At 29.8% G+C, this 12,966-nt stretch overlaps 1 protein-coding gene across 2 annotated transcripts in view; it reads right to left on the minus strand.

Annotated features, from left to right (window-relative positions):
- LOC121116142 (putative receptor-type tyrosine-protein phosphatase mosPTP-1) overlaps positions 1 to 12,966 on the minus strand; it is an 87,320-nt gene that overhangs the window by 40,041 nt on the left and 34,313 nt on the right. For both annotated transcript variants that reach the window (XM_040710375.2, XM_040710374.2), the window contains exons 9-11: positions 8,058 to 8,347; positions 3,490 to 3,655; positions 1,709 to 1,832 (exon numbers count right to left, since the gene is read on the minus strand). In XM_040710375.2, the coding sequence (XP_040566309.2) occupies positions 1,709 to 1,832; positions 3,490 to 3,655; positions 8,058 to 8,347 (580 nt within the window). The remainder of the gene's footprint in view (positions 1 to 1,708; positions 1,833 to 3,489; positions 3,656 to 8,057; positions 8,348 to 12,966) is intronic.

The raw sequence follows: 12,966 nt of genomic DNA on the forward strand, positions 1-12,966 counted from the left end.
GTAAAAGAAAACAACCTCGATGGAATTTCATATATTGCTAATATTTATGACAATCTTTTATTGAAAATTTAAACTCGTTTTTTTTCAGTTCATCATCCAATTAATATTATTTCCAAATACTTATTTTAAATATTTCTCATAGTGCTATATATTTTATGATAGCCTTTTTAATTTTCATTTGTCCACATGTTTTAACGAATTATTTTTCTAGTATACGACTATTATGTTTTATTAGTATTAGATTGTAAATGTTTAAATGCATGCCAATAAAGACCTATATTAAAAAAAAAGGACCCACCCACCAACTATTAATTTATATAAAGATTTTATTTGTTCATGAATTAAATCATACTGATAACAGCTTTGGAAAATAAAAAAGCGTATTCATATTACCAACTAGAAAAAGTCCCTCCCACTTTCTAGGACATATTTTATACACCTCTGACTATAACTAAGTAATTTTAGATTATAAATATGAAAAGATATCAACAATAAATAGTTGGTAATGAAAATGATGGAAGCTGTGTTTAAAAAAAAGCGTTATGAGACGTAGAAATGGTAACTTGTACAATTTACAAATTCTACACAATCTACTCAGTAACAGTGATGAAACTCGTGTGAATTTTTTAGCTGTGCCTTTTTTCCAGATTAGTAATCTGAAGAATGCATTTTCTTTTCCTTAGCAGTTGTTACTATTACATAATCCTGAGTAGTGAACCTCCCTTCTAAAATAGACTTAATTATATTCAAAAACTGATTTAATATTCGTGTGTGCTCATGAAAGACAGACTATAACCCTAAGGGGTTGTTGCTGATTTATTAATTTAAGTTCTTGTTGGACTCAAAGTAGAATCTGGGATAAATATTATTCTAACAAATGTACTTTTTTATATCCTTTTCTCCTTCCTCCCCTTTCACAGCTTGTAGCTGATCTTATACAACGTCACAAGTATTATTCTTGGTCTCCTCCAAAATATTCTTCTAAAATGTCAGGGTTATCATGTTCATATCGTACTTTTTTTTCTAACATACCCACTGTACATAGGACTTTCACAGGACTAGGTTTCTAGTTGTTATATTTAAGTTTGTTACAAAATAGGAAAAACATTATAAAGAAAGGTCACTTGCACAATGAGGTTGCTTTTTTTTTTGGATCCCTTTATACAAGTTTGATTACATTTAAATTTTAGGTGGTAAAGATCAATAAACGGTGGATTTCGACCTTTCAAATTAGCTTTTGTGATCCCAGAAAAAATAGGCGAACAAAAGCCCAGAAAGGTCAATTCGGCAACTTCACAATTTTACACATTACTTTTCTTTTTCTTCAAATCGTCATTTATTGCAAAAAAATATCAATAGTAGATAGATTAATAACCATCGTTAATAACAATAAATTCATTAAAGTTTGCTAAAATAATTCCTACATCTTCAAGCCTGACTCAATTCTGTCAATATCAAGTTCTCAGATACTTTATTAATCTATGTAAAATATCTTAGATGGATTCAAAAACAAAGAATAGCCTCTCCTCTATGTAAATACCATAGAAACTGCATTTTGAAATACTTTAATACACTTTCATATTTAATTATACGAGTAAAAGACATCATCTAGCTGATTCATTTTATATTTTTTTATATGCGTGCATCATGGACCGTTTTATTCAAAAAAAGACTAAATTAATAATAAAAAATACAGAAAATATCTTACATGCAAGAATGTTGGGATAACGATTTTTATCATAGTTTTCCGGATTTTGAGAATCAGCTGCGGAGTATTCATCCAGACAGTTTGCTGCACGGATTTCTTCATATTCCTTACAGAATCCAACGTCCTAGTTACAAAAAAATATATAATAGCGAATGTAAATTAATTATTATGGGAAGAGCATTATTTTAGTAATATAGTTTTTTAAACAAAACGACAGAAAGGTGCTCCACCTTTAGGCAAATTAGAGCAACTCCATGAATCATAATATTATTTAATACATAATATAAGTGTATATTCATGGGCATCTGCAGGATAATTATTATTTTTTTTTTTTTTTTTTTTGAGGAGGCTTGGCTGAGTGAATTTTTTTGAAAATAATTCAAAAAATAAATTTCAAAAATCCATAGCTATTCACTGAAAATTGATTTATTTTAAATTTCCAAAACTAAAGTTTTTAGTAGAAACATTTGAAGAATTCAGTTTTTTGTAAACTGGGATATTTGCAGTGGATGCATCCTCTCCAGTCCACCCCCTGCGGACGCTCCTGACGTTCCACATATAGAAGGCGCTGCGAAAATTATTCAGAGTATGTGGCATTTTTTTTTAAAAGTACAAATATAAAACAAGAGACTAAAGACTGTCACGCCACTTTACAGATAATATATATATATTTTTAGTTAGCTTATTTCCTATTATCAAGTTGCATTTTTAAAAAGATGAATTTAATCTAAGGTTTATTATGGATTTATTGGGATTTACATCAAGGAGAACTAATCAATCAATAATATTCCATTTGATTATTTCACAAAGTTTAAAAATTTAGTTTTTATAACTATAATATAAATATTATTTAGGACATTAGTAAGTTCAAATACTCATAGCTATACTACTTATAATTACATAATATAAAACCTTTAATAGCCGAGCGTTTGAAGGATTATTATGAATCTTTTTTTATACAAAAGGAGAGATAATGAGTTATTTAATTATTAATTATCACTTGAGATTCTCGCGTATCGCAGTTTTGGAGTACAATAAAATATGAAATCCACGTTCTAGGAGGACTTTTGTAGTACTAAAACACGTAAAATAGCATAAGTTATTTTTTATTTTTCTATTTTTAGACTTCTTGTCCTTTGTTTTATAATATGTTAAGATACCAAAATCATTTTATTCATCATAAATTATTTAAACGAATGTATAATACAAAAAAAAAATTGTTAATTAATTGTAAAATTTAACTGTAGTCTGCTATAGATATGAATTTTAATGCAGTCTTTTTAATACTGTTCAATTTAAGTAATTGGAACATAACCAGTTCAAATCAGTAACCTTTTGAATCGCAAGTTCGTATAATAATCAAAAAATTTATGTTAAGGTATCAAATCAAATATTTACTGGAAACTCGATCCCCATATTAAAAACCATACATTTGTACTAAATGAAGATGTAGGCCTAATATTACCTAGTTCATCAACAACTTAAACAATTCTTGCTTACCTCTATATTTAGTATTTTATAAATTATTTTCAAAATATTAAAAAAAACGTAATATGAGGGAAATATACATCCCTATACAGGGAGTCAGAATAATTTCAAATACCACTTTATGCGAAATCCGTGATGTTTGAAACCTCCTAAATTTGAATAATTCAAGTACTCCATCATAATATCAAAAGTTAAATATGATCATACTTATGACTTTTTTGTTTGAATGAACTTTTCACGACGTTCGTCAATGTGAACCCCATGAATTATTTAGTAAAAAAATTTATTATTACCTGATTTAAATGAAGTTCAGCAACGTGTTTAGCAAAAATATGCACGGGTATGGCATGTTCTCCTTCGACGGTTGATCCATTATCCCATCCCTGTGCTTCGAGTGATCCTCCTTGACCAAAATATTTGTCGTGGGGATAGTAGATGTCGTTATCTTGCGTGTAGCGTCTGAAAATGTGTAAATAGAAGAATTTAGAATAAAACGATGATAAAATTCAGATTGAAAACTATTTTTTTACGGTTCGGTCTTAAGAAGGGATGTACTGATGCATCGGAATCAGCTCAATAATGGTGATTCTACCAATGCCTGTATTTACACTATTAAGCATAATAAAATTTCTAATTAAATTATTTCATAAAATTGTCAAATTATTAAAAAAAAAGTGAGGATCATTGTATATGTTTAAGACTGGGAGATCCTATCTGTAGGGGCCCCGGTTAAAACTATTATTTCTTTAATTTTAACATATAAAATAATAAAAGACCTGCATAAAAAAATTCATGTCCATCCATTCAAAATGAAAGTATTGGAATTGGCTGAACTTTTGGTATCGGTACCTACCTAATCTTAAATGATTTTTTCTAGACCAAATTGGACAGAAATTTCCTTTCCGTTACGTCATTATTTTTTGACCTACCCCTAACTTTACTATTATTAATTTGATCTTACCAAAATAATAATGATTATAGTCTCAGACCGGGCTAAGATTTTCAAAACAAAACGCAACACTAGTAGAAACTAACTCTATTTACTCTATGATTGTATCAAAATATCGATTGAGGTATTTGTACTGTACACATACGTGGTAGGGAGAGACATTCTTTGAACATGTTCATGTGTATATCATGACAGTATTTTCCGTGTATGCGTAATATATAATCATTAGTGTCAGATATTTTTGTGAGGGTCGATAGGATTTCGATTAAATAATTAGCTGTCTAATTATGACATTTAGGAACAAAAAAATTTCTTTTGACATACATAGATCTAGACATTGTGAGCAATAAAGATTAAAGAATGTTTTAAATTCATCATCGATTAATGTCGAAAGCAATACAGCACTTTCACTGACGTCATAAATTATGTTATAATTGAATAAGATCCCATCTTGGGGTTTCACGTTTATATTTTAATGTGACTGCATAAAATGGACAAATTTACAATAAATATCGATTAAACTCTATCAAATTAATTTATGAATAAAAAAAGAAAGATGGAAAATAGTGATAATTGAATATACTTAAAGTAATATATACTCAAATTCCCTATGAAATTGGCTACATTTGTACACTTATTAATGGATTAGGGACAAGAAAAGTGGGATAACTAAAGAACAATATTTTATTCTTTCCGCCGTAATATTTAATTTTTATCTACAATATGGAAATAAGATTCTAAAGTGATGTAATAATATATTTATAATTAGTGTTGGATCGGTCCTAGGATTGTTTCACAAATCAGTCTTTTTCCTAATCGGTCCGGACTTTTTCACCATTCATCACTCCTCAGGTTCTACTTATATTTTTATTTTCTTTAGACCTAGTTCGAATTGAAGAAATCTATAATATAGAAAAAAATAACTCATAGCTAGCACACGTCTTCTTCTAAATTTCAGGTATAGTGTCTCTCTGAAAGAGGCTATTTTGAACAGCTGAAAGAACATAGTTAGTAACTACGTCATTTAAACTGTTTGAGTCACCTTAAAACCCCGATAAGGAGCGATCCAAGGACAGACAATATTATCAGGAATGGACTGACAGTACTCTTTTTAGTTGTTGAAGACGGATCCAACACTATTTGTAATACATGTATAAATCTTGGTTGTGTAGGTCCTCAAAATGACCGTTACTAATAGTGCTGATAATACATAAAAAAGTTATTTATGAAAACTTGGAAAAGAGAAACAAATTCTTCAGAAATTATTCTTAAGTAGGGAAAAATAGGATTATATGGCGCAGGGGGAGAAAATATTTTTTTATGACTAATTTAAGAGTTAATCGGTTTAATGAGAGATTAGTGTTTGAAGTCGAAAAGTTGCAGGATATGTAAATTGACTCACGCTACTGGGGAAAAAAGAACAAAAAACGAAGAAATATATAGCCTCGTACGAAAAATGTTGAAGTTAATTAATCTTAATCAATCCACCCCGTCGATGGGTCAAGTGTTGGTTAAAAAAAGTTGTCAATATTAGAATTGTTGTCTAAACTAGAGTAAGACTAACATATTATCCACATGATGCCAAAAGATGAACACAGGTTCAAACTATGCAAAAATTAAACTGAAATTGCAGTATAATTCTACAATTTATGAGCTGATTAATTATCCAAAAAGTGTGTAAACCAGTCTATGTATCAAACTAATTGTTAAATGAAAGACAATACTACAAGGTTATGCAAATTCTAATGAATAAATTATTGATTCATGGAACATGCAAAGAATTAATCAATAATGTAAACCACTCAATGAAGCAAATGAATACTTGAAAATATGGTAAGTCCGTGGTATTCTCATACCTGGAACATCAATATCAAATACATCTGCATATTACATGTAAAACCCAGTTTCCTTGGGGTAATTATTTAAGGGTCAATATTTTTTATTTTAAAGAGTTCGAATTATATTTATTAGCGAGTAACATTTGTCCTATTTAGAGATGTGAAAGTTGTCTAAAAAATATATTTTGGGAACATTAATTGACGAAGTATCTACCAACATAAATAAATAATTAAGTCTATAATTTATAGTGATCCTTGCTCGTCAATATGTTTGAATAATTAAAATAGGGAGAAATAATTAATATGAGTATAATATCTTGCAAATTATTTATATATATATTTTTTTATATATGTTTACGAGGATTTTCCAATCTCTAGTTATACATTATAGTGTAGAAATAAACTGTCTCTTTAATCATTATCAGAGCAACCCTTAATGAAACATAGTAAAATCTTTTAAGCTTCTAAACTCCATTTTATAAGTTAGTTGACAATCTGAACAGTATTTTTAAACTTGATATGAGTATTTACTAGTTCTTGAGGGGAGAACGTCCAAGTATGAAGTAATCACAAGTGTGTGCACTCTTGAAGAAAGTAGAGAACACTAAGGAACTGTTATGAAATTGTAGCTCCATGCTTGACATAGATTACATATAATTGAAGATCGACACTACAGTAATTCCTGCCTACGTCCGTATTTATTTCTCCCTCTCAGCACCGCATACATACGTGGCTCGTCATTACAGAGAAACTGCTTTTTTTGCAAAAATTATTTAAGTTGTCAGGCCTACCATACTGATTTTCAGTTTCTAATGTTTTTATACGACCATAAGTACTTAGAATTGACGACTCTAGCAATATATCTAACCTTACTGTTTCTGTTTCAGTACCTATCAGTTATCTAGAAGTGATGGCTGGTATTTTTTGTTACGTCACTATCTACTTTATAAACCTCAGTAAGTATTGCTTACGCTTACGCTACAAAACATTATAAATTGTTTGTTTGCTACTCTCACACACAGAAGTAACTTTTATGCATTGGAAGGTCATTACCTGTGTTGTATGACACAGCCTTTAATACGAAAATAAACAGAAAAAAGGTCCAAAATCGGTTGATAGTTAGAAGTTTTGGGGTTCAGTCTGGAAATCCTAGACCAATCTGAGACCGTTATATTTTGAGTTTGGTCCAACAATAAACTTGGTCTGGACAGGTCTCACATAAAAATTCGGTTTAGATCGGTCCCAAAAAAAATCGCTCTAGACTGATTTTACAGATAAATTGTTTATAACATGACATCATATGTTTTTTCAAGTACAATGACGTTATACAAAGTTTAAACAGAAATAGCTTAGATTAATTTTAATCCTACCGCCTCTGATATGTATACAGTATTTTTTCTAGAACATATTGTGTACTTTTGAGATTTTTTAGAAGAAAATCAATAACGGTTGATGCAGAAAAAAGAGGAAATTTGGTCTTTCATAATATATGAGACTGACAAAAGTCGGTCCATAAATTGAGACCAAAAAAATCGGAATCAAAACCAATCTACAAAGTGAGACCGAAAAAAAAATCGGTCTCCGGTCTGAGATCGCGGTCTGGACCAAAAATTGGTACACATACGTCTAGAAAAATCATTTAAGACCAAACCAAAACAAAAATTTGGAGCTTCACCGAGTCTTAACAGTAGTATTTAGTCAATTATCCACCCACGGAATAATTACTTAATAATTAATCACTGACCAAGAGCGAATTCTAATTCATCCATTCAACGCTCATAACACTGATAAAGGGAAAAGAATCAGAAACATCCACAGCTGACAACAAAAGGTAATGTATATCTTTTGTTTTGGTACAAATATGCCAAGTTAAAAGGATTTTTTAGCTACATAATTTAATTATTTACTTTCAAGAGTTTTTTTTTTTTGTAATTAAGGATGTATAGGTAGCTACAAATTCCTTATGGGTGTTCAAATACCTGATTGAACTCAAATCCAAAGTTTTATTAGGTGTGTCTACCCGGTTTATAAAAAATGGCCTTAAAACAACTCTATTTAGAAACACATAATATACCTCCAGAGAAGAAAGGCAAAAATAGCAAGTAAAAGCCCCAGAGATCCACACACCACTCCAGCAATCATCCCTAAATGTTCCTCCAAATTAATGAGTAGAAGAGAGTCCTGTTTGTTGTGGGATCTGGATGGAGAAAAGCTTCGAATAACTTCACATCCTGGTTGAAGGAGAAGTCGACGTGTCTCTGAAAAGGCTCCAAAATGCATTTCCCGCTCACCTAGGAGGGATCGTGTTCCAGCTTGGATTTTGAGGTCGTATACTTTGTTGGATGTGAGGTTATTTAAGTACATCTATATTTAAAAAATAAAGTATCAATATAATTAGCTTAGATATAAAATAACATTAACAAAAAAAGAAATATTTAAATGAAGCATTATGATATTTTTCAAAACCTGTAACAGATATGGCATGAGATTTTTGCAACGTATGCAGCCATTTAGATTTTCATTAGGATTAATGTTTGATTGAAAAAATCAATTGAGGAAAATGAGTGATTTTTGAAAAATAAAGATTCCTAAAGAGTCTACATTTTAAGATTCTTGATAAAAATGTAATAGGGAAACGTATTAAATTCTTTAAGAATAAGAGTCAAAATTTAATTCAAATTTATACAAAATGGTATATAGTAAAAACCCCGTCTATACCCCAGGCACTCTGCAATCCGTTTTGCATAGGACTCTGCAATATTTATGGTCTGTCATTGTCTGTACCCCTCCTTCACCGGTGGCTAAATGTATTTTCGAGTGGAGGAGACCAAATTATAGGTGCATTGATGACGTCTTTTGAGACGTCTCCAGGATTTGTTTTGGAGAGTTGGCTTGGCCATTCATCTTTTTTTTATAATCTTGATGGTGAAGGTTTTTATTTTTTAATTGCCAAATTTGAACTATTTTTTTTGTTTTGAAATTTTAGAACTTAAATTTTTTTTTAATTATTAAATTTGACCGAATAACATTATGGTTTAAACAAATGAAAATTGATTTTTTTTATTGCAAATTATGACTTTTAATATTTCTGAGACATGCCAAAAAAATGTTATTGTTATAACCATAAAAATGTTGCATAGGTGGGGGAGAGGCAATGACCTTCGTTCATATTGAAAGTTTCCAAACATTATGTTCTTGCAATATCAATATAAGGATCTTATATGAATATACAAAACAAGTTTTGTTGATATTTCCTAGGCTCAATGACTATCTTTGCAACGTCACGAGACTTCAAAGCCTACATTACTCTATAGTATAGATGTGATATTCTAGACATTCACAAACGTTATTACATTTAACAGGATTTGAAACAAAAAAAGCTCAAACTCAATCTTTCACCCTGGATATTTGTCAAAGGTTACCTCCACTACGAAACAAGATTATCAGACTGCAAGAATATTAACCACACTTAACAGGCGTGTCTAAGGGGAGCATAAAAAGTCCTTGCCCCAGGTTCCACTAAGAATTTTGGAGTGGGAAAGGCAATATATTTAATCATTATAGGTACACTGAGAATATATTTTTTTAAATACCAATAAAATAAAAAATTCAAAGGGAATGACAATTTATTATGAAAAATGTAAAAAAAAAAAGCACAAGAAATCATCGGGGATAAAATAACAAAAAAATTTAAAGCTTAAAACGTACTAGAATTTTTATTAAAAAGTTCAAATGACACCATGAAATCTTTATCTTGTAATATAAAACATTTTTTCAGTTTGAATTTTTCATATTTCATAATATTTCAGTCATAATGATCGTTTAAGATCCTTTTGAGTTTTGCTGCATATCAAGCACCGTGCATCTGCAAACAAGTCGTTAAACAGTCCCTATTATAAAATGAGAGATGATTTTTAAATCTGATTGACTTTGATGCGAAAATAAAAAGTTAACTGATCACTTTCTTTCCATTACACATGACGTTGAAATTATAATACACCCTCAAGGGCGCCCGTAGGGAGTGAGATATAGGGGCTGTAGTCCCCCCCCCAAATTAAAGATTATATTATCTTTTTGATAGAATAATGTTTTAGTCAAGATGAAAATATCTTTTTGTGATATAGGGGTAATTTTTTTTTTTTGAAAGACTTTTTTTTAATTTTAAAGATAATACTTTGCTTAATAATTTTTTTCAAAAAAATATTTAATTGTCGAACTTTATTTCCAAAAAAAAAAAAAATTCTCAACATCTCTGGATTTTTCAATTTTTTCCCCAAATAATTTATATATCTGTAAATAGTTATGAACTTTATAATTTATTTTTCCAAAAATGAAGATTTGAATTAATTTATAAATATTTTTAGTCATTCCTTTTAAGATAAATTGCTTTGGCATACGAACTTTTGTCCAGGAACGAATATAGCTCGTATGACTAGGTATTGCTGTACATCAACGTACATCAAGGTATCTATGAGTATATAGGTATACTATAGATTCAATGTCAGCTAAAGGAAAGGTAGTTGATTGTGTAACTTTTATTACACCATCAAAGGTCATCAGGGATAAATATTGTTCCTTTAATTGCAGTCGATGATTATTAATGTAAGAAAAACAAACAAATATGACGTCAGATTATACCCCTTTGATCAGCTGATACATTTGCTCAATAATTTGGACATCGATGTATTTATTTCTCAATGGCTTTGAGTAAGAGTTAAGCAATAACTTTCTTGCAAAGGAAAAACGACCCTAAAAATTCATAAAGGCAAGGACACGGCTCATAGATTTTTACAATCCTCTCCACTTCTTTTACCTCCTATCAAAACCATTTCTAAGAATCTCATAAATGTATGTACACTATAATATAAGCGTACTAAGAAATATGATTAAAGCAATGTCATAAAAATAAATAAGCAAATCCCTATGATGATGGTCTTTAAAAAAATCTTTACTCTCTCCCCCTCCTTATTACAAAGATTTAAATACATATTTTGATCATTAAAATAAATAAGAAAACTTCTTTTTAATCCAAAAAATCTTTGGATTAATTACGAATTAATATGAGTAAAAATTGAGCCATCAATTTGTTAAAAATTCAAAGTAATTCTTTTAAATATCAACAATAGTAAGATTTTTACTTTTTTCCAACATAAAAATGCGATTACATTTTTATTCTTCAACTAATTACACTGTCGAACAAAAAAAAATGATACAGGAATGAAATATACATTTTGCATTAAAGTTTAATTTCTTGATTCTTAATATGGCTTAATTTCTTCTCTATTAGCATCAGGGCATTCAAACAAAGACCATACATTTTTTGGTATTTTAAGCTATTTTTAGGATTTAAAGCTTTTTTACACACTTAGTGTTGAAGAAAAAGATAAATAATCTTTGTATAAATTTCAGATCCTAATGCTAAAAGACTTTAAAACTATTTTAAAAAGTATCTATCATTTTCTGAATTCAAAGTATCCTTGTTTAAAAATATGTATTTTTTATTCAGAAAATCCAAGAAAAAAAAATTACAAAAATTAAAAAATATTTTTTTTACAAATTCAGATCCAAAATGAATTGAAAACAAAATCAAAAATAATTATAGTCAGTTCTTGATCTCTTTGATCATATAAGATAAAATTAGAAATATTTTTTGAATATTTCAATATGTTTGCTAGAATTTAATGGGACAACCGTTTCCTTCTGGGTAGGAACTGTAATTTTTATTTTATATATACAAAATATTAAAATTACCCAATGGAGTTGAATTAATATTTAATTCTTTTGATATACTTTTTTTTTTCTAATTCTAACAAGTAATCATTATACGACAGAAAATTGACTGATATTATTATAATAAATGCTTTGATCCATGAAATCGACTCCTCCATACCTTTGTTGTAGAGCTTTACAATTGAAGTACAACGATTGTTTATCTCTTTCATTCAGATAGACTATCAGAGGTCTTAATTATTATGCTTTTCTCAATCTTATTCTGAATGAGATTATCATCACACTAAAGATTTCTATGTATAATTTATAGCAACGTAAATATTGTTTCAGGAGTCCATGAAGAATAATTTGTATTCGTTTCTGTAATGGATTTCTTCAGGGCCTCCAAAGACGAATGATACTTGCAAAGGCATCATGCTCTCCCCCAAAGATAGAAGTAGCATGGTTTCAAATCTGGCTGTTTGCAGGCCGAAAACCAGGACTCCAAAAGTGAGGACATTTTCTGGCCAAGACATCCTACAATTTTTTGGCCTAGTAGGTCGGTGCAAAAACAGAACAAGTGCAATTTACAAGTTGGATTTGCTCCATGTCACCCGGAACTGCCAAAGTTTCCGGTGCCGTGTGGCTGAGGTTATTAAGAAAGGTGAATCTTATTATTAATAATTGAATGTAACTGAATGTATGTCTCTTAAATTTCAAATCCCTCATGATTTGAAATTTAAGAGGCGTATTCAATACTTTATAAAGAAGGCCAATCGTAACCTGGGAATTATTAAAAGAAGCTTAAAAACTCATGACCCTTTGTTTATGGTAAAACTATTTAACCCTTATATCCTCCCGATTTTAATGAACAGATCTGAGATCTGGAATCCTTCAAGAAAGTACTTGATTGATTCCTTAGAAAAACTGCAAGCCAGGTTTGTGTCGTTTTTTCCTTCATTGGGAGATAACGAGAACTACGAATGCATAATCGAACGACTTGGCCTCATCAATTTGTCTCATAGACGTACAATTAAAGATATGATTACACTACACCGAATTTTAAGCAAAAAGATCAATCTATCTCCCCCAAACTGAATACTAAAAATAGGCTATCTGTTCCACAAAACAAGACTCTCCACTCAAAGCACCATCTACCTAACAAAACCAAAGGATTGACATTTCAAAGTATATTTTCTATTACAAATCTCTTATTCTTTGGAATAATATAACTTTTTGCTATTGCGAGGGAAGTGAGGCTGACTTCAAGTGAT

The sequence above is a fragment of the Lepeophtheirus salmonis genome, chromosome 4 (assembly GCF_016086655.4).
Source record: "Lepeophtheirus salmonis chromosome 4, UVic_Lsal_1.4, whole genome shotgun sequence".
NCBI classification, from domain to species: Eukaryota; Metazoa; Arthropoda; class Copepoda; order Siphonostomatoida; family Caligidae; genus Lepeophtheirus; species Lepeophtheirus salmonis.